Here is a 22722-nt window from a genome sequence, read left to right on the forward strand (position 1 = left end):
CTTCAGTGTAATACGTAATTTTGGTTTTTTGCCTAAGCCATAAAAGTCAAATTTGATCCAAAATTTATGTATAGAGTTTCTTAATATGGGAAATTTTAAATTCCCTTGTTTTTTCAAAAAATATTAAATTGCACTGTATTTTTAATTAGTAAAAGTTAAGTGATAGAGTTCTTTATTCCTCTACACCATTTGTGACAAATTTAAGTATACCATTATATAAAAAGTCACACTGTAGTAATATTGAGAAGGCAAACACAACTATGTCTATAGCATAAAGCATAGGTTAATGTGTGGTGCATTGTATATGAATTTTCATATTGTACTTCCCTCTAAGACTTTTCCACAATAATCAATGTATTTTAGTAACAGCCTTTAAGATGTTATTCAGCTGTCACAGGTTCCTAAGGATATATGAATACCAGTCTCCTGACACTGATAGAATATTACAGTTTGTTGTTTCTGTGATGCTAGACTTTGGTGATATGAGTCCGATCAGATAATTGTTCACGTCTACAGGCCTTATAATGAGCTTCAACAGATGTCCACAAATGTATTTTCATCTTGTGTATCATTTAATGAGTTACTTCAGATCCTGGTAGCACTGCAGCAGTAGCAAGATGCATCTCATCACTGGGTAGGTGTCTTGGTGTTTATTAGGAACTTAAAGTTGTCATACAGCCCAGACTGGGCCTTGTCCTGGTGAATACCTCGCTGTTATAGGTCCCCACACTGAATTAGACGTAGCCTTAGGATAAAATGGATTCCCCGTCTCTTCCTTTGTGTCCAGGAAATGCCAGACAAATAAATTAAACTAACTAAAGGTCTTCTATCTGGTTAAAATTAGATGAGATGAATCTCACTCCAACTCCAGGTATGCAGAAAAAAACCCTGTGACCAGATTCCACTGCTCTCATGGCATCATAGGATGTTCCAGGTTTGAACAGACCTCAGGAGGTCCAACCTGCTGTCCAGCACAGGCTGAGCTAGGAGATCAGAGCGGATTATTCAGGACTTAATCCCATCTCATCTTGAAAACCTTGAATTAACTATTATAGGAAGGTAAAAAAGTATAAACACAAAGCTTATGCTTCTTATTGCCTAGTTCTAAATTTGTCTATTTAATGCAGTTTACAGGAATCTGAGACCCAGCTGTTGCAGGAAGCCAAACGTCTTAGTGAAGAACTGGAACAACAGCATGAACTGGAAAAACCTGAACAAGTCCCTGAAGAATCTTCCAGTGAAGCTTCCCAAATAAGGCAACAACTTCTTAGTTGCCAAAGTGAATACGATGATATTAAAGCAAGAGAGTATGAGAATCAGTTGAAGATAGAATGGTAGGTAATGGTGGTCAAATGCTACTAATTTTATCGTAGCTAATCTAGGATCTAGAAAGCCAATAACATAGAATATAATTCAATCTCATTTCCATCCTACATGGACACATTTCTTGATGGCTGTTTTTGAACAAATTGCCCCAAACTTTTCCTGGTAACAGCAACATTTCAGTGATGAATAAATTTACCCTGGTGCAAGAATTTGTAGATAGTTTTAAATTTAGAACATGATATGGTGTCCTTTGAAATGCTGTTTAAAATTTGCTACATTGCGTGATTAATTTTTGGATAAGCATATTAACATGAACAGTTCTAGTCTAGGACACCTTTAATACAAACATTTCAAGTGTCTCAGAGACCTGTTGGCTGGGATTTTATGGAAACAATGTAATAAATAGACCCAATGCTATTTTTAACATCGGTAGGACAGTGTATTCAAGATTTTTTCTTCAGGTACTTAAAGGAGGAAAAGTTCATGTATATTCTTATACTAGAAAAATAATAAATTTTCCCTGAAAGGAATGAAATCTTGACATTTTTATGTAAGTAAAAAAAGTCAAGAATAAGCTTAATACTGTATATATTTCAATTATCTGAATATTTTATGGTAAAATTACAAACATACTATAGCATTTGTAAAAATATGTACCTAGGCAGGTGAATTCAGATTTTGTGAGGTGCTTGCTATTTTTACCCATCATCAATCCAGCTATAGTGTAGTTGGTGTGTATATAAATACAAATAAGTAATGTCAGCATCTTAGCAGTTAAAACTATTTTTCTGCAAGGAGAGCAGGAACACTGTACACACTGCATGGAGCAGATTTTTCTGGCAGTTCTTTCTGGATTGGGGGGGAGAGTTTAGAGCCAAGTGTTTGCTCTAAGAGGGAAAGAAATGAGAATGAAGCAAATTGGAAGTTGGGGAAATAAAGAAACATGGAAAGCATCTGGAAAAAATTATTTGCTATGAGATAACTGAGAAACATGAAGTTTCCTGAAATAATTATTAAATACAGAGTTTCTTGCAATTTCCAAGCAGTCCAGAAATGAGCTCTTCAAAAATACCATACTTTTCACCTGTTTGACCTCATTAACATTTTTCACTGATTTTGCATCACTTTTCAAAAAAATTGAAGGGATTTATATGTTTAGGGGATATGTTCCCATTCTCTATTTTCTACCTCTAGTCAAAAGTAGAATTCTGTTCTATATAAAATGCAGTTTAGCTATTATTTCAATTATCCTTGCACATTTACTGCATTAATATTTATATATGAACTCAATAACCTATTTTGCAGATTAAAAATACACTTTTTGGGTCAGTCATACTATGAAAAATGTTCTTTCACTGTAATAAGAAACTTCCGTCTTATGTATTGCCCGGGATCAAACCCAGCTGTACAGTCCAAGCAGAGCTCCATGAGGAGCGTTATCTAACAGAGATCACAAGTGCAGCCCCAGCCATTTGTGATGTGGGGATTTCGTGAGCCAAATACAGTCCTCTGTATTTGGGAATCCTCAGCTGACCCCTCTTCTTTTGAACTTCTCCTGTGTCCTCCCCAGCAAACTTCTGACATTGCAACACCTCGGGCAATGATTTCCACAGATTAACTACATAAGAACTCTACATAAGAACTGCCACCTTCTCGCTTTTTTTTAACCTGACTCCTACAGCTTCATTTAGTGCCCTGTAGTTCTTGTATTGGATGAGACAACAAACGAACATCTGATCCTCTCCTCATTTTCACTGCTGCAGGATGATTTGATAGATCTCTTTTGTACAACCTCATTCCCCCTTCAATTTGTCAACTTTCTAAACCGAAGAGCTACAGATTTTTTAATTGTTCCTTGTTTGGAATCTGTTCCATGCCTGATGGTAGCATAGGATCTTATGCATGTTGTGGGTGTGGAGTGAGAAGGATGTGCCTTGGTTATGTGTGGATTTGTTTATTGGGAGAGAAATTCCAGAAATATTCATGATATTACAGGGCCTTTGATGTTGAAGTAGCAGAGAATGAACAGGACTAGCAGAATATATGTAGGGAATGTGTGAGTGAATGTAGTACGGAAATGAGAAATGGACTATGAAGAAAAACAGATACTGGGTGTGAATAAGTGTTTGTAAAGAAGGGATGGACTATGTACCTGTGAAAGACAGTGAAAATGAATGTCCAGAATAGAGTTGTAAGCAGCAGGTGATCTAATAGCAACACTGATGTAAAATGAAGATCTATATGCCTGCTGGTTTTAAACAAAAATAAAGCAACGTTTTCTGAAATGTGTGTGTGCATTGGCCATGTCAAAGAGGGGAAACTGCATCAAAGGTATTAGAAGTTTGTTGTTAGGTGGCTGCTTGGTTTCCTCCATTTCTCAGGATAAAAACTCATGGTCCAGCCTCTCTTGGCCATTGATCTCTCTGGAACACAGTTTTCCTTGTTGTCCAACTGTGTTAATACAGTCCCAGCTGTGCTTGGCACTTACAAGTAAACTTCTCTTTGGGAATTATGACTAATGGCTGTTTAGTCTGAAAACAAACATGTTTATTTACCTTCTTATGTATAGCAGGCAGGGAGCATGGAGGGGAAAAGTTTTTGAAGGGAATATTTGTGTCTCTGATCTACTTTATCCTTTTTTGAAAATATCTACTCAGTAATACTGCTGAGCTGGAAGTGAGAGAGGGACTCTGCAGATCTGTTTTCCTGTTTCTGTAAGCCTTTCTTTCTCTGAAGCATCTCTTATCTCTGACGCCTTTCTTTCCTGCCTCAATTCACTTTCTCTGATAGCTAAGAGTATTTAGCATCTTTTTTGCACTTGGAATCAAATCTGACAACAATGAAGTTTCACTCTTGAGGAGTCATATGGGTATACCATAAGATTAGCTAAGTTACTTTTTGTCTCAAGGTCTCCTAGTATTCTGTATTCCCTCGTCCGTATTTCATTTCCTATTTGCTTACCTGTAAACAATTTTTTTTCTAGATCAGATACCTTTTTCAAGAACTGAAGGTGATATTTCGTCTTCTGGTTTAATTCTTTATTGTTCCAATGAGTAGTCAACATTCCCAGAGTAAATTTAAATTGCCTTCAGCATTGTAGTATCGGCAGCTTTTCAGGAATTTTGTAACTTTTTTCATAGCTTGAACAGGTACATGAGATATTCAGAAGCACCTCTGACACACTTCAGCTGTCAGGGAAGTCACCCTGAGGGTGACTGCATGGATGGGGTGTACTCCCACTGTAGGTGTGTGCATCCCCTTCCAGCTTGTGGCCAGTTGTGCCATATGGTTGTACTGGGCTCGTTGCTATTGTGTGTGCCAGAGTGCACAGCACAGGCAGAGAGCAAGAGTTGGAATCATTTTACTGAGCTTTTAAAGCTTGGGCCACTATCCCAAAGTCAGAGCTGACTCCAGGAGTATTCTTTCTCTCAATAACTACCAGACAAGGTTAATAAAGTAAAAGGAAAAACAGTGATCTCCATTTGGTTCTGGTAAAATAGAGTTCAGAGCCATGACATTTCTTCATATAACTGATAAGAAGGCTCAGTAAATAAGAATATAGACTGAAAAATCAAAGTAGCAGAAGAACAAGAAAAGGATTGGTGTGATCATAAAGGGTTTGTTCTAGCTTGAGGAGATGTTTCACTTTAATGTCTGTGTGAGGCTTGGAGTCCTGGTTTGTGAGATAAAATAAAGAAAAGCTGCTTTTCTTTATTGGAACATGATATCAACAGTAGTTTATTATTGAAAAATAATAAATATTTAATCTAAATTAATCTATCTTCTAAACAATACATTTAAAAATAAGCAATTGATTTGTACTAAAATTATCTATAACGAGTTTGTGAGATTAAAGGTGCCTGATTCTTGAAAGCAGTTTTATTTTAAAACCTAGGTTCAATCTACAGGTCCCGCAGTCATTTGTGCAGGTAGCAAAATGTCTCTTCACTCAAGTACTCTCACACTCTCTGTGATTGCATGCAAGTCAGGATTGCAAAACTGAGTTTGTCCCTGTAGATGGATTGCAAATATGGAAAATTATTTCAATGCTTGTAAATATTTCAGTATTAGTCACTCAATAATTAAAAAGGGAAAAGTTAAGCTTTTGTCCATAGTTTTTCTAGTAAAGAGTTACAAGCCATAAGTAAAACAAACGGAGTCACATCTGAAGTTGTTATCAGCCCGTCTTGTGACTGCATTCTCCAGTACCTCCAAACTAATTACAGCTAAGAGCATTACAGGAATCTCATGCTGGCAGCTTGTCAGCTGTGATATCTTCTACTTGTGGTCACTAGATTTTAGTTGGGAGGTGCTAAGCACCTTCTATGGATTTCTCAGCAATCCCAGCTATAAAACAGAGTAGCTGAAAGAGTTCACTTTCTTGCATGAGGGGACTAATAATGATAACAGCATTGTAGCTGTTTAGTGAGGTAACTGAAATGGACCTCTGTTGACAACTACCACTACATTTCTTAATCTCTTTGTCTTAATTTTTTTATTTCTGTGTCAGTTTGCAGCTGTAAACATCTCTCAGGGAAACATCTGGAATGTATTTTTATTAATGGCCCAATTTTCAACTGCTTTTTTTTGCCTCATTACATCTGCATCCCTGGCAGCTTTTCATGTACAGTATTGCTATTCAGCTTTGTGAAAATAAGAAAAGCGGTGTTAGAAACATTTGCACACATCAATGTTTAACCTTAAGAGTTTTATCTTCTTTTCATTATGTGTGTTGTTATAGGTATAATATTGACAATAATAAAAACCACGTGATGTGGAAAAATACAATCATCAAAGAAGGGCTATAAAACAATGGGAATTATAAATGCCTAGTACCAGTTGCAGCTATTTTGTTTGTTGTTGTGATTGATGTCTAAGTAAGACACTCATGAGATTGATATCCATACCTTACAGATTACAAGATTCAAATGCTAAATGTAATTTCTCTGCTTACCTTAGATAAACTTCTGTGTCCACCTATTAAATCAAAGACTGAATTTAAAATCTTTGAAGATTCTTATTTGATTTCTTAATCTGATTTAATCATCCTGGTTTAGAGTCCACAGAGAGAAATATTTTATCTTAAACTGGTAATTTATCTCATCCTAAAATAGGCACCTGGGATGACAGACGACCTGCCCTTTGGAGGTTCCTGTCTTTATCCCTGACAGTAAGGAAGCCTGAGAATGTTAACACTGGGCTGACAGTCTGACTTCTGTATATGGGCAACTGGATCAAACTAATAGCTCAAAAGCGATTCTTCTTTCTTTTTACCCCCTTTTTTACCACCTTCACTGTACAAGTAGTTGGTCTGCCAGCTCTTTAGGTAGCTTGCTGCTTCAAGTTCAGTGTTGTCTTTGTTTATGTCACAGAAAATGAGGTGTTCAAATCATTTTATTTTTGCTGGATGGAAAAGTCTTTGTTGTGAAACTGGAATGGTTCCACAGGAATCTGTCCTCATGAGTGAGGAATGTGACAAAATGAAAACAGTGTCAACTTTGCTCTCCCTCCTGATTTTTGATATTGCTCTTTTGATCGTCTAGCGTGATATTAAAGAGGGCACAGCACGGACTGACAACAAGCAATGCAGTAGTTCTTTAATCATTTTGCACAGGACTTATTTAATAATATTTTGTGGCAGTCAAACAGTTACAGGTATTAGTGCAAAGTGGACATTCATTATCCCTAGTGTGATTATGTGAGTCCCAACTAGGAGCACAACTAGGAATGCTTCCAAAATGTGTTTGGAATATGATTTTGGAATAGAACTTTTAAAATTAATTTTATCAATTTGGGGGGGAGATTGATTGAAATTCAACTTTTTTCTTTAAAAGGTTTTGTTTTGCAACCTCATTCACTCAATGGGTGTTCAAACACTGGCATTCAAATTAGTTTTTGGACTTACCAGTCCCTGTGGAGGCACCTTGTACTCTGCCCATGCAGACATGCATGCATTCTGTAAATCAACAACATCTACTCTGTGTCTTTATTTTCTCTTTGCTCTTTATCTGAGCCAGAGCTTCTTATTCATATTGTTTTGTTTTATTTGAATTGCAACACCACCAACTCAGTTCCCTTTTTCACTGTTTTCTTACTGTAACTGAAAATATGTTGCATGAGACTTCCAGGTATAAGCTTCACTCCTTTTCTTGGAGGACTGAAAAGTAAGAGTTTAATGAGAGGGCGTGGGTGTTGGAACTGGGGGGGAGGAGGGGAGGAAGAACCTTAAATCAGCACTGATAAAGAGTTGAACATAAGATCCTAGGAATGGTCCTCCACAAGGTTGGCTACTTGGAGATTGATCTCTCTTACCAGGACCACACACTTTCTGAAACCTGAACCACCACCACCATGCAAAGTCTTACACTGCTACTGAAAGGTTTCAGAAAAAAACCCCAAACAAATAGCAATCAGCTGCCTCTCTTCTGTATCAGTCACATTCAGAAGCAACTGTAATAGCTGCTTTGGGTAGGTGGGGTGGATTCCCTTACCCCAGTTTATAGTTCCAAGTTACGCAAGTGTTCCAGTGAAGCTTGTCCCCTTCTCTTAATGCTCCCCTGATTTAAAGAGTTATTTATTCTATCTGGCTGCTCTGAGTCTCAGGGAAACCTGAGCAGCACATCCTCCCACTGGAGTTAGAAACACATTTAAGCACACAAGATGATTCTTTGCTATACCTGGGACAGAGGATTTGGTTGTGCCACCAATTCCTCAGCTGCAGTCTTTACTCCTTTACACCCTGAGACTCAGAAATGTCATTGTACATACTAATTACTTTGAAACAAACTGCCTTCTTTGTTGCCAATCAGTAGCACCATGACTCAGTTAAGTTCAGTTTGGTTGTGATGGCATGCGGGCTGCTGTAGCCCATTTACCTCCTATAGGTGCAGAATTGTTCCTGCATATACTGGGGAGGTACAGACACACCTTCCATGGGGATAATTTTTTGTATTTACCAGTATTTACCTACCTGCCATCAAGAAGCTCCCTATGTACATCCAACAATCTTGTTGGTTGAGCTCCCCTTTCGTAGTCACTCCTTCATCTTCCTTAGGGCAGCCTTACTAAAAATACACCCAGAAGATCAAGGGCTTTCCTATTTCTTCCTTTCCTCATTCTTCATCTCTTCAGCATTTGTCTCTATTGTTGCCTGAAATTAAATTGCAATTTAGTTTTGGATACAGGTTAAGTTCTCAGTGGTTATTCAACTTAGTTTTCTCTCATACCCCTTTGGCGTAGCCTATAACCCCTGCCACTTTTCAGGATTTTTTTTTCACAGGATCCTGTTCGGATTTGAGGAGCAATCATTCATAGGAAGAAGAAAGTTTCTCACTAGCAATTGCACTTTCTTGTGACTTTCTTGTGATGTCTTTGTGACTATTTATGACCCACCTCCTCTTTCCTTTTGCCTTATTTCCATGTTAAAATTTTGTTTTCTGAGGTTGGGAGAAACTGTGGGTGTAGGGTGCCACTAGTAAAAGGCAAGGGTGAGTGAGGCGTACATGCATCCCTGCAGGAGGTGCTCAGACTAAGAAAAATCAGATTCAAAAATTTACATGTGTGGACTGTAGAGAAAGATTCCGTATGTACAACCTGGTTTTCAGGACCCTGAATTACCAGTCAGCAACCTTCCTTTAAATTGGGACACCTTTCTATTGGCCATAATTCACCATGTGTTTTAGTCTAACACAGGACAGGCTTCCATACTTTTTTGCCATTTACTATATTACAGTAATGGGTATTATATTACTAATATATTTAGCTCTTCTTTGATTTTTACTGTAGTTTGCAAGAAGAAAAAAGGCTTCTGGAAAATGAATATGAAAAAATTTCAGAAAAACAGGTAAGTACAAAACATGAGAAAAACAATGTTTTATATTCTGTCAGCTAATGTATAAAAATAATAGTGAAAATATTTTCACGATGTGTCTCTCTAGAGTTTATTTAAAATATGGAACACAGAGAAAAATAGATTTTAAAAGAAGTAGATTTTATAGGAGAGGATATATTATATAATTCAGTTTTGATAACTTCAGGGCAAGCAATAAATAACTGATTCAGAAAAGATCTGGATTTTTTTGTTTACTCAGAAAATGTTTACTGTATTCAGCAAATGGATACTGCATGTAAAGATAGCTGCAGGTTTTTGATTCTAGGATGTGAGCATGAAAAATACATTTGCAGTCAGAAATCCTGATGAATATATGTGGTTTTGTTGGAAATAATATTCTGATGGTTATTGATAGAAGAAACACACATCTGGTAAAGAAAAATATATTCCATACCTTCACACAAAAAATGTTGTCATCGTTCAGTGTTGGTGATTCTGTATTATCTCAAGTATGTAAAATGTAAAAAGGAAAATAAAATTAATCTGATCTTTTACTTCATTTTTAAAGGAAGAAAATAAGAAAATTAAACAGCTGAAAGAAAATTGTGATGAGCTCTGCAAAGAAGTAGATGAGAGGAAAGCAGAAATTGATGCAATAGAAGAAGCTGTTTCATCCAAACAAAAGCTGATATTAGTAGATGAGGAAGAAACAGAAAAGCTTCTGGACATGCAGACTAATTTAAAAGTAACACAAAATTAATTGTGCCTATGTTTATCTCTGTGTGTGCATGGATGTGTATATGATACATATTTTGTCCAATAGTGAATGTTCTTGATGTTTTTTGTCATTCCAAATCCATTATATATGGCATTACATTATATATAAGATAATTTTTCAATAGGCATGAAACATGCTGCTGTGCCATATCCTTATTACTCCTTTAGGAAATAATAATAGTCATGGTTTTGATTAAAAAATAGTTTCTATAAAGACATTTTTGCTATACTGTGTTATTGTAGGTTGCTCAGACTAAAGTTAATACAGATATATGATTAAACATTCCTGGGTTTGCTACTTTCCTTTCCATGGATAAATAACATTTAAAAATGTATTAATAATATTCAAGCATGATTTTTATCTTGCAGATATAATGAAATTGTAAATATCAATTTTTATTTTCAAAAGTAGCAGCTACAATTCCCTGGGACAAACATAAGTAATTAAAAAACACATTTTCTACCCATGTTCACAGCAGTTCTAAGTGAATATTACTGCTATGAAAACTCATCAGTTTTTGAGGCTATTAATCAAACCTTTCTGTTTTGTCACTAGAGTGAGCTAGTTAAGATCCTTGGTGTTCCAAAACAACTTGCAAAAGAAACTGAGAAGATATATCGGAAAAAAATGTATGTTTTTAATAGATAATTCCATATACATAAATATATATGTATGACTTCTTCCAATCCATTTGTTATAGAGATGATTGAGGATAGTTCTTGATTAAAATTAGGATCAACATTTAACAAGGCATCTATTATTCACCTAAAATCCATGCACTGTACTGAAAAATATAGTATATGGAGTGAAACATGGTAAATTTAAGTACAACAAAGAAAGACTTGGAGCAAAGCTTGGTCAAAATTTGCTTAACCATCCTACTGTGCTGCATTACTATATATGACACTTAGTAGAAGTTTAGTGGAAAATAATGTTACCGTGTAATCTCACAATTAGGCTTTTTTTTCAGTTTCTAGTGCTTAGGGACTGTGTATTAGCTAATCTCTGCTGGGCTCGGTGAAACCAGCAGCTTCCACAGCTGACAGTCTGGCCTGAGCTGCATGATCATTCTCCCTTGATACTTCTGTACCAGTTGTTGAGTCACAGGTGCTTTGCTGTAAGCTCCTGACATAAACTGTGGTCTCTAATACTTCAATAGGGAAAATGTAAGCCAGTAGCCAGCCTTTTCTTTCTCTCCCTTGTGGAGCTGGGGTTTTTCTCCCCTGAAGCATGGCATGTGCTGTTTTCTGTAAGTGTAAAACCTAATTAGCACTGTGCAGTTTCAGCCAGGTCACTCACAGATCCCAAAGGTCCAGTTGCCATCAGGATGAATGATGGAGTTTGTACCCTGTTTGTTCACTGAAGTTTTTGTGTCTCCTGCTTCCAGTCCCTATTTTTAATACAGAAGCTGCTATGTTTATTATGTTAAATTTCTTGGATTTCAAGAAATTTGTATGATGGTTTTCTTCTACGTTTTCCTCACTATTCTGCATAATGTAACTCTGCCATCATAAATCTAAGAAGTTTTCCCTATAGTGTTACAGAGAAGCAATTTTTAAAACCTACATTGTGTAGATTGCTATTAATGAAGTACTTAAATGAATCTTTATACTTTATACTCACATCACAGAATGAGCTAACCAGAGTTCCCAGTCTTAGGAATAATATTTAGAAGCGTCACACCTATGTACCTAGTAATGTTACCAGAAATCAGTTTGCTAGAACTCTTTTTAACACTGTAATGGTGCTAAACTCTCAATTAGTCCCATGCCTAACTGCAATTTTATTGTTGAACTGTACTGCAATTTGAAGCTTTTCACTGTGTAGTCTGCTTTCAAACATATAGCCTATATTGTTAGGTGAAATTATTCTGTGTGTCCAATTACATTCTGCCATTTAAATATGCATGTAGAAAAATTAACCCCTACTGCTTTGTTAAAATATATCCACAGCGATGCAGAGAAGAAGAATGAAGCCCTTAATGATGAAATAGGAGAGTTGAATAGAACCCTGAAAGCCATTGAAAAAAGGACTGAAGAGATTTTACAAGAAAGAGAAGATGTAAAGAAGGAATTGGATAGCAACCAAGTTTTGCTAGAAAGCAAAGAACGAGAACGCATTAGTTTGACAAAATTACTAGAAATTAACACAGAGAAGGAATTAGCAATTCTATCAGACAGGTTAGAGACATAAGCCATGTAGTATGAGCGAACAATTCCCTGTTCTCAAAAGTCTGTTTCTTTCTTCTGCTGTATTGCTTCTGTTTTCAAATTTTAGGCTGCAACCAGTGCAGACTGGAAATGATCAGGTTTGGTTTTGACTTCAGAAATATTTATATAAAAATTTGGAATCTGGAATCTGGCTTGAAGAAAAATATCCAAAAGCATAAGCATTTGATAAAATCCTGGGAGAGTGAAACTGGATTTTGCCCTGAAAAGGGCAATATTGTAGAAGGTTTCTCTCTTCAGTACAGATATTTTCTTTCCTGTGCAGCCCACTGAAAGTAAACTGAAGAAGAAAAGAGTATGTCAGTATTTTCATTTTCAAATGAGGAACATAGATGTCTGCACTCATGAACTTCTGAATTTCAGTGGGGATTGGTTACTCATCTCTTTAATATTCCCTTGAATTATGAGCTTATATATACTTGGTAAAGTAAAATAAACTACTAGGTTGATGGCAAGCTTCAAATTATTCCTTCTTTGCAGAGGGACATGTATAGTTGTAATCATGGCTGTATGCTCAGTAACAATGCTTTTTTCTTTAAAGTTTTGTATTAAAAACCTGTGCCTCTTTACATTGAAATATTACCTCATACTAAAAACTGTGTCTTCTTATATGTGCTAGTTTCCCTGGATTTTTTAGCATATTTAGAACCGACTATGAGACCCCATTGACATAATTACGAATAATATTGGAATTGATTACATTTATAAAAATGCTACCTTTTTAGGGAATTTTTGTCAGTAGTTTGTGAGTTTATCTTGCTGTTCCACCATAATAATGAGGTACTCGAAACCCATTAAAATGGCCATGCCTATTTACACATATGTCTTGGTGAAGTTGCTAAAATTTTGTGTCTATCTCCATAGAGAAATTCTGGAAAACAATTTAAATAAATGTATCTTAGAGAACAAAAACCAACGTGATATTCTCACTCAAAAACAAACACAGAAGGAGAGAGAACTGAAAAATTTAAAAGTGTTGGAAGTACAACTGGGTGTGATTTATGAATCTGTGGAACGAGATAAGGCACAACATAAAAGACTCAAATCAGAGGTCTGTATGAATGCATTGATCATAAAGATTCTAATTTTTCTTGTAAGAAATCTTTCATGACAGTCCTCAAATCTCTTGACAGTCCTAGAAGAAGGAAGGGGAGAAGACTTATTTCAACTTCCTCATTTCCTCCTTGCATTAGTATTTCACTCATTCCGTTTTCAATATTTCTTTACTCTTTTCTGTTTTACCTAAGCTTTTGACAATGGTGATTTTAAAGGAAAGTCTCATTCTGCTTGTGTATTCAAAGCATTTTCTTTCTTTTCTGCTTCCAGTTCTTTCTTAAAAATTTACTATGCCTATAAATTTTTAATATTCTCTTTCTCTCATCACTGGTTCTTCTATTCTTTCTTTCTTTTTTCTCCTATACTTGCTCTTGCTTAGTCTGAATTGTAAGTCAGTGTTACAAAATTAATCTTGTTTATTTAGGTGAATATTTTTCACAGGACTTGATGTTTCCTACTTTGACACTATCTTTGAAATTTTTCTTGGTCCATCTAAGCAATTCAGGGCAGAAAAGAGTCTTACTTACATCACTTCACTATAAAGTTTTAAAAAATAACTATCTCATATCAAAAGTCATACATACTTAGCTTTTCTATTTAAATAACATTAATATTACTTGATAAGATTTAATATTATTAAACAATATCTTTTTATCTCTCTTGAAATTCCTCCTGAATTCACTTGTATTCACCTAGTAATATAAGTTTACCTGTGAGGAGGGAGGAAAGCTCTATAACTACACAACAAAATTTTGGATTGAATTCCCTGAAATAATGTTTATAGGGCTGACTCACATTCCAGACCTTGATCTTAAAGCTTAGCTAAGAGAATCAGCTAAGAGAATCTAGGAGATGGCATTTTTTCTTGTGCTCCTATTAAAGAAATATTCCTGGAGGGAGAACCACAATTTTAATGCTAAACCACATGTAATGCTAAAATCAAATTCTGTAACTCACCGACAACTGTGATTAGAGTTCACAGTCTGGGGTGAGATTGAAATCCATCCCAGCCCAGTTCCTTCGCACTGAAAGGACAAGAACATTTTATGTATCTTACAAGTACCATCATCACGAGGAGTAGAGGAAAGGGAATGGCAGGAGAGACAAAAGTGGAATTCTAATCAGTATTTTACTCAAGAAGTTGCAGGATGCTGCCCTACTGCAAACAGGCCACAGCAATATAGTTGCTTTAGCCCATCCTCCCATGCTTGGTGTTTTCTCTGATTCATTTCCCAGCTCTTTTAGAAGAGCAAATGTGAAATCATGGCTCCTCTGCAGCAGTCAGTTCAAAGGCAGTACTGCAGTATGGGAGAGTCAAGTGTCAACCCTGATCCTGTTTGGCTTTTGTTATGTAGAGGCAATTTTAATGTCTAAGACTTGGGAGCACACCTAGTAAAAGTTAAAAAAACCCATTTTAAGTAGATAAAATTCCTTTAACTACTTAAAGCCCTAGATTCACATTTATTCATTGTGATTCCAAGTGAAAAAAATCACAAGAATCAGTTGCTAGTTTAAATATGTGATTGCAGAAGCAGCAATATGGCAGCGTGCTTCCCCAAATTTCTCTTATTTTGAATCATAAGCTAAGTGCAAAATGACTGGTTTTTAGAACAAGGAAATTACAGGAACACTTCCTTCAAATGTGTTTTTCTTCTTAGTAAGTTGTGAAAGGTCGGCTATTGCTAAACGCCGATGTTCTGTGTGAAAGAGAACTGCAGCTCCGGCCATCACCAGCCTGGAGCAGAACTGCTGCTCCTCTCCATGCGTGCCTTTCCTTCAGTCAGGCCAATGCAGAAACAGCCAGAAGTGCCTAAATTTAGCCATGTCTTATGTGAACAAAAGTCCTTAATGGATTAAAGATGTTTATATGAGCTTTTAACTTTAACACAGCAGAAGTGGTAACTAATATAGGCTTCAAAGAAAAGCTGTTTTTGCTCCCACAACAAGAGTGAAAATCACTTTCTTAGAACAAGTTTTATTGACCTTTTAGTAAACCTAAGTCAAATCAAATCTCTGAGCTGGCAGCTGCAACCAAATTAACTCCACAGTTTGACCTTTACTGTGCTCTTGTTTCTCTTTCACTTAATGCAAATGAATGTTTAATTTTACAGTGTTATCACAGAAGTTAAAATCACAAATGCAAAACATCTACTTATCAGTATTGATTTATAGTGTTTTGATCTCTAACATCTGGTTGAGATCTGAGGAAGATATCTTTGAAAATCTTCCAGATGTGTTGTTAAATGTGATTTCTTTCCCACCCATATGAATTACAGACTTGCAATTAGAATCACAGAATCATAGAATAATTTGGGTTGGAAGGGATATTTAAAGGTCATTTATTTCAAACCCCTGCAATAAGCAGGGACACCTTCATCTACATCAGGTTGCTCTGAGATCAGTCCAATCTGGCCTTGAATGTTTCCAGGGATGAGGCATCTGCCACCTCTCAGGACAACCTGTGCCAGTGTTTCACCACCCTCATTGTACAAAACTTCTTTCTTCCTTGTGTCTAATCTAAACCAACCCTCTTTTATTTTAAAACTATTACCCCTTGTCCTATCACAACAGGCCCTGCTAAAAAGTTTGTCCCCATCAATTAGATAGGTAACATATGCCTGCATATGCTGCGTTTATTTCTTACTTGCTTATAAACATAAAGAATTTTTAAGTGAATTTAGTCAAAGTGAGGTCAATACAACCTTTTGTCTTACAAGTTATAACGTGCAAGTAGTTGTAGTGAGATTGTTCAGATATATTTTAGTGAGAGGTAGTTTCTAACTTATTCCTTCACATAATTTTAATATCTGATTGAATAAAGAAATTTTCCCATAATGTTTATGAAAAAATAGTACATAAATATTTGTGTTGTTAGTTTTGACTTTCTAGAGCCTAAGGAAAATCCCACTTTAATAATGAAAAGAAAAAATATGATATCCAATCTACATAGATGTGAAATACTGACTGTACTAAAGTCAGTGGTAGATCTATTTTTTTCCTTCGGTAAGGTCGGAATTTAATTCTGAAAATCCTTCGTGAATTTAGAAGGTGACATTTTTACATAGTCTCTTTTTGTGATTATTGTTTTTTTTAATGACAGTTTAGTTGCTGAAAAACATAAGCCTTCTAAATTCATTCCTTAAACTGGGCTTTGCGAAGTTTAGTGTTCATAGTTCTTAAAAGGAAAATTTGAGAAACTTTGAGAAGTTGCTGATGAACTATACTCAATGAAGCATTCTTGGACTAACTATTGTAATAAGAAAGAAAATTAATGTCTTAATTTGAGTAACTACAAATAGAGTCTCTGCAGTTTACATTTTCCTCATTTTTTGTTTGCATCATTCAGTGAGCTTGGTTTATTTTTCTAGGTAGAAACTAAGGCAAGAAATAATGAAGCATTATTAGAAAGACGACGAGAAGTGCAGGAGGAAATTGAAATGCTCAAGAGACGTTTGGCTGAACAGGTACTGAGTTCTGCTTTCTCACATTTTTTCACTGTAACAGTTGGTTTTCTAACATGAGATTAAAGGAACTCCTTGAAGAAAAAATAATGGGAGTTTCTAGCTGCAGCTTTCTGATGAGAAAATGGCATAGTATTTGTTCAATTTTAAAGACCATTTGTTTGTAATTTAAAAAAAAATTTAAAAAATATTTATGTTTTTAAATCCATGTAGTTTGTATAATTTTTTACTTTGCAGATAAGCCCAAAGTATTTTCAACTTTGGGTTTGCCAACACTGCTGCATTGATGCATAAGGAATTAAATTTAATTTTCTCTAGGCAATGATCTCAGATATGGATGCCCACATGTTAGAAGAATGCATTGCTAAAGAACGCTTGCTTTTCAAAGAGCAGGAAAATCGCAGAACTGAGTTATCCAAACTTATACATCTGACTTCTCTCAGAGCTGATGAGAGGCAACTGAAATCCAGGGATGTTCAGAAAGCCAAGGTAAAAAATTATATATTTGGAAAACTTCTCAAAAGTAAAGACTGATATAGCTTTGAAATTCCATCAGAACACAGGAAGCTCACACAATACTGTGGTGTTTCATTGGCAGTTCGTGGTGCAGTGCTGCAGTTTATTAAAATATCACTCCACAACTGAAACAAGGTATTTGAAAAAACATTTTCTTTCAAGCCTATAGAATAAAATGAACAATTTGAAAGAAAGAGGCAGAAAAGCAGATAACCTGACCCAAGATTCTCAGAAGTACAACTGTGTGTTTTATTTTACAAATGTATGGACATCAGGAGAAAAACAGAACACTACTCATTCCAAGGAGAGGCAGAAATCTTTATTTTCCTGTTAAATTTCAAGGCATAACTAATTATATTGATTTAGAGAAAGCAAAGGGAAAGTTTTCCTATGATTAGTCATTGTGTTTGCTGCCTGCATTTTTATTAATTTGTTTTTATTATAATATCATGTGTGTGGTGTGATGTCACACACTATTTACTAAATACGAAATTGCTATATGGGAACCAACTATTTATGTTCCAAAATGTATGTCTGTGTTCAGATAAATTAGTTAAGCCACCCTTCTAGCACCTTGGGAATCTTTGACTGCCTATAGAAATAGAATAAACAAACATGTCAGGTTTTGTACCTTCAATAAAAATCAGTCTATAAACAGATTAAAAAAAAAAAATAAAACAATACAAATTCAGGAACATACAGATGTGCCCAAAGCTGCAATCCATCACCCACCAGCTTTCCCTAATACCAATCTCCTCCACTGGTAAGTGGGAGGGGAGAAAAGGCCTATCCATTGAATGTTAATGGCCCAGGCTATTGAGGACTAAACACAACTGAAATCAAAAGGTCCAGAGCCTTAACAGAATGCACAAGTACCATTCTGCTCAATCATCAGTGATTACTTAAAAGTTAGGATTGAGTAAAAAAGAAATTTTATTTGTAAACATGCAATTCTGTAATGCATATGCCAAATAATGATACAGTGATGGAATTGAGAGGCTGCTTAGTAGAAACAGCAGATTCAGGGGAACAAGCATTTAAGATGCAGCATCAAGTTATCTACATTAGTAACAGTCACTGTCAGCTTAATATAGATGGGAAAATGGTGCTCTTTGATGTCATTTTAATAAAAATATTTCATCATCATTAGAAAAAGTTCCTATAATTATCTCCTTTCACTGTCTTTTCCTCATCTAAGAGCTGTTCTAAGTAATTTCTTTGAAGACGTTTCTTTGATATATCTAAAGTGCTCACTAAATTCTATTTAAATTTCAGATCCAACTCCAAAGTCTTATTAAAGAATTAAAAAGAAGGAATGTTGAATTAAAAGTCTATAAAAAGAGGAGAAGAGATATCCAAAACCAGTAAGAAAATAATAACAATACATCAAAGACATTATCCAAGTAATGTATGCATAAAATTCTAATAATTATTTTTTTAATGTGTCATTTCTTCAGACTCCAAGGATTTGCTAAAATGTGTGATTTTATCCAAATTGAAAGGGATAAATGTATACAATTGGTGCATGGTGCTCAGTGGAAAGCAAGGGAAGCCGGAAACCGAGTAAAATTCCTAGAAAATAAAATAGAAAATTTAAGGAATAGTCTTATAGACAAGGACAGGTGAGTTTAAAGTAAGCTGTAGTTCACAATTATAGAAATGTAAGATTAGAAAACATTTTAGGAGAGAATCTAGTCTGTCTTCAATTATGCCTTTATTATCCTTGATAGTTATTATTCTGATTTTTAAAACCTGATTAAAACAAAAACATTTAGCAATATCCCGACATAATCTGTTCGAATTTCCTATCCCCCTAAGACTTCACAACTGGCTTGGGCATCACTGCATGGGAAGAAACACTCTTGAAGTTTGTCTGGCTACTCCCTCACTTTCCCATTCTTCGAAGGGATAAATTTTCATTGCATTTCCTTTGTATCACAGTTCTTAGATCTCTTAATGTTTGCATTATCATGCTGTTCCATTCAATATGAGCGATACTGTTGTGCTCATACTTGCTGTCCTTAGAGAAAAAGAGGTCTGGCACATATGATTCCACAATGAAGTTGTGCATGGTATATTAAATGAGTCACTAGCTAGTAATCACCTAGTAATGTGGCTGTCTAATTATTAAATTAGAACAAATGGGGTTTCTTGGTTCAAACTCACATGGAGTTTATTAGATAACATTTATTTCAGATAAAACAAAACGTGATTTCAATTTCCAAGCAATCTTAGACAAAATGAAAGGTTACATTCACAACAAAGAGATGTGGCAGAATAACTGGTGTTTGTGACTCTGTTTTTCCCTAGTGGAGATATCTTGTTGCCATCTTTTTGTAATCTCCCTAGTGAGATTACAAAATTAATCTTTTGATATCTCCCTAGTGGAGATATCTTGTTGCCATCTTTTTGTAATCCTAGTGATGATATTCTGCAATATAGACAGAATTACAATGTCTTGGAAATTAATAGTTGGGCAAGTAGGGAGATAGTGAGTAGTCAGCTGTGTAGATGAAACAGGACAACAAAAACTGAGTAGTTTAAAAATAACTTGATTTTCCCAAAACTTTGTTATTTGGTACCAAAAATTGCACAATCAGACCAAAGAATACACTAACAGTGTAATCTCTTAGTTTGATTTCAAAGTCATGCTGGAGGTAGCTGTAAAAGAAGTGGAATTTCAATGATTGAAGTGATTTTGTCAAGGTGTACAAGCTGACATTTTGGGGTAAAATTTTTGAGACCTTAGCAGTTGATGAAAGAAGGGGGAAAAGGCTAAGACAGATAAATATTGTATAGATATCACAAATATATAATTATTATAGATGACCCTACTCAATATAGATCTAACAGATATTTTGGTCTCTACAAGCCTGGATTGAAAACTAGCAAGAGATACTGAATTCTCAGTAATCCTCTTGCCTATGAAAAATATTTTTGATCCCATAACAGACTTTAGTATTGGTATCACTGACTTCACTGCAGCTTATACAATTTGGAGGACAGAGTATCGGTCCAGATAAGACAAAAAATTTTCAGAAAATATTTAAAACACATTGCATTTCTGCAATACTGTCATGCTTTCAGTCTGAAACTTGATTTGCAGAAGTTTAATTCAACTCAGTAATACCCTGTGGTACTCAAAGCATTATACACGTGGGGAAAACGAACCAGAAAGCAGCTCCCTGCTCTGGATACAGCAATTCAGAAATTTAATGGTGGAGCCTAGGAGGGGAGGATATTTCATCTGCAGGCCTGTATTTCAACAGGAGACTATGTTTCTCCTTTCACTACCTCTTTTGTATGTTGATGTCAATATCTTCCCAGTGGAGATAATGCTGTGTATCCAGAAGTGATATTTCCACCGATCAAAGGCACTAACTCTAAGTTCCATGTTGTGAGCAAGTGAATGATTCACGTAAAACAAGAATCTGTCTTTTAAGTGAGGAACCATCATCCAGTGACCAGCATAGGATGTTGGAAATGATGAGATCTGTTGTTTATTTTTATGTGATCTTGTCACTAACCTTCCTCTATGATTTTCTTTTTCTGTCAAATGGGTAACCTGATAACTTTCTCGTGTTAATGTTGTGATACATCATTTTATAAACAATAAACTAGGAGAGCTTTGAGTTGCAACCACAAAAATGATTTAAATATTGTTTTTTAAATAGAAGGGCAGGATTTCTACACATTAAGACTTTTCATCACAGTTTATGCTTCTGCTCTTGAACTTTAATTCTTATGGCCCCTTGGGCTACCCAGTAGAGAATAAAAGAGCTGTAGTGCAGTGCTCCCTTTATAGCATTTTTCTTGGGCCATAATCCAATTCTTTTCAAGCTGGAAAGAGCTTGCAAAGAAAAACCATTTCAGAGAGTCTTTCTACTTCTTGTAATGCTTCTGTGAAGCAGAGTGACATAGAGGATCCTTTGTGTATTTATGGAATAAGTTTAAGATCTGCCTTTAATTGCTGAAATTGGTTTCAAATTGAAAGGACTAAAAACATTCCCACATTTCTGTTATGTTAAAGAAAATTGCAGGAAAAGCATATGAAGATTAAAACTAATGCAAGAATAGTAGAGCAGCTCAAAAAGAATTATTGCAAAATTGCACAAGTCATTGATGAGATAAAAGAAAAGCAAAAGCATTTGAACCTTGAGAGACTGACCACGACAGTCACCCACATCAAAGAGGAAATTGCGCAGCTACACAAAAAATGTGAAAGGGCTATTCAGCAACAAGAGGAGAGGTACATATGTAAACTCAATCTAAGGTTTAATATGTGTTTAATTTTGACATTTATGAAGCAGCAGTAGTTTTCAGCTTATTGAGCAATTGTATTCAGGAATACTAAAAAGTCTGCTGCAGTTCAGTGTTTTCCTGAATAATCTGCCTCACTGCACCGTCAGTGCTGCTTTGCATTATGTGGATATTTCTCCACTGGTGACAATGCTCATTCTTCAGAACTATTTTATTCAAAAAAACATGGTTGCTTGGCTACTGAGTGCCTTGAGAACTTGTAGCCTCCTGCTCTATTTGTGCATTGTGCACAGATAAGGAATAAAAATGCAGATGATCTAAATCTTTCTGATCTTCTTAATCCATTTTAAATGCTGTGGAAGGCCAGAAGACCTTAAAAATTATGTGAGAGTAATCTTTCCAAGTGTTTGTTCTCCAATTTTCACATTGTAATTATTTTGTTACTTATTTAAAATGCTGCCATTATATTAAAATAATATTTGTGAAAGCTTTGTAAATTTTCCCAGATTATTACTATCTTTCAAGGTCACTGGTTGTGTTCTTGAATGGAATACACTGAATATGAGTAATTTTTTTTTAAAATTTACCTTTTCACTTCGGCCTTATTTCAGTCGTCTTCTGCTCAGAGAACGAGATGAAGAATTAGGCTTTTTACATGAAAAAATAAACAGGCAAGAGATGTTGTGTAGAAATGGAGATCATAAGATGCAAGTTATGGATGAAAAGATCAGTTTTCTGAAGCTGAAGGTAGCTGAGAAAAAGAGAGAGATTGCATTGTGTTTTAAAGAGCTCCCAGTGAAGAATGCCCTGAATGCAAACCTGGAGAGACTGCAGATACAGGTTGGTGGTAGAGAAACCCTTTTTTTCCCCTGTCATTCTGTATTTTAAAGCTTAGGGTGATTTCACTGAAAAAAATATCTGGATGTACAAGGTTTATTTAAAACATCAAGTTCAGTAATACACCTGTCTAGCAAAACACTGACATATGTTTTTAACTTCAGATGTGAGAGTTTCTATGCTTATGTGTAACTGGCTGATGCACTTTGTTACACGCATGCCATATGCTTCCCGGGTATGGAATCTCAGCTAACCCTCCCCATAGCCTGAAATGTCAGTATGACTAAGCTGGAGAATGGGAGTCATGGGGTAAAAATGGGACTGTAGATAAAATTTGTTAAAACTGTATTGATGGAGTAGGTGGAGGGGTGGGAGATACACTTAGATCGTCAAATTTCTGAAATAATAACTCAGTTCACACTTGACCCT

General features: G+C 35.5%; 1 protein-coding gene across 8 annotated transcripts in view; it reads left to right on the forward strand.

Moving 5' to 3' along the window:
- Positions 1-22722, forward strand: part of CCDC146 (coiled-coil domain containing 146) — a 69835-nt gene that overhangs the window by 36769 nt on the left and 10344 nt on the right. For 4 of the 8 annotated variants that reach the window (XM_064656398.1, XM_064656396.1, XM_064656399.1 and 1 more), the window contains 12 exons: positions 1128-1334; positions 9112-9169; positions 9726-9902; positions 10491-10564; positions 11888-12115; positions 13028-13214; positions 16588-16683; positions 16999-17169; positions 18472-18560; positions 18654-18818; positions 21227-21445; positions 22068-22296. In XM_064656398.1, coding sequence (XP_064512468.1) covers positions 1128-1334; positions 9112-9169; positions 9726-9902; positions 10491-10564; positions 11888-12115; positions 13028-13214; positions 16588-16683; positions 16999-17169; positions 18472-18560; positions 18654-18818; positions 21227-21445; positions 22068-22296 — 1900 coding nt within the window. Of the gene's footprint in view, positions 1-516; positions 635-1127; positions 1335-9111; positions 9170-9725; positions 9903-10490; positions 10565-11887; positions 12116-13027; positions 13215-16587; positions 16684-16998; positions 17170-18471; positions 18561-18653; positions 18819-21226; positions 21446-22067; positions 22297-22722 lie in introns of all 8 variants that reach the window. The other 4 variants (XM_064656401.1, XM_064656402.1, XM_064656403.1 and 1 more) reach the window with 4 other exon arrangements.

This window comes from Pseudopipra pipra, chromosome 5 (genome assembly GCF_036250125.1).
Source record: "Pseudopipra pipra isolate bDixPip1 chromosome 5, bDixPip1.hap1, whole genome shotgun sequence".
Classification (NCBI taxonomy): domain Eukaryota; kingdom Metazoa; phylum Chordata; class Aves; order Passeriformes; family Pipridae; genus Pseudopipra; species Pseudopipra pipra.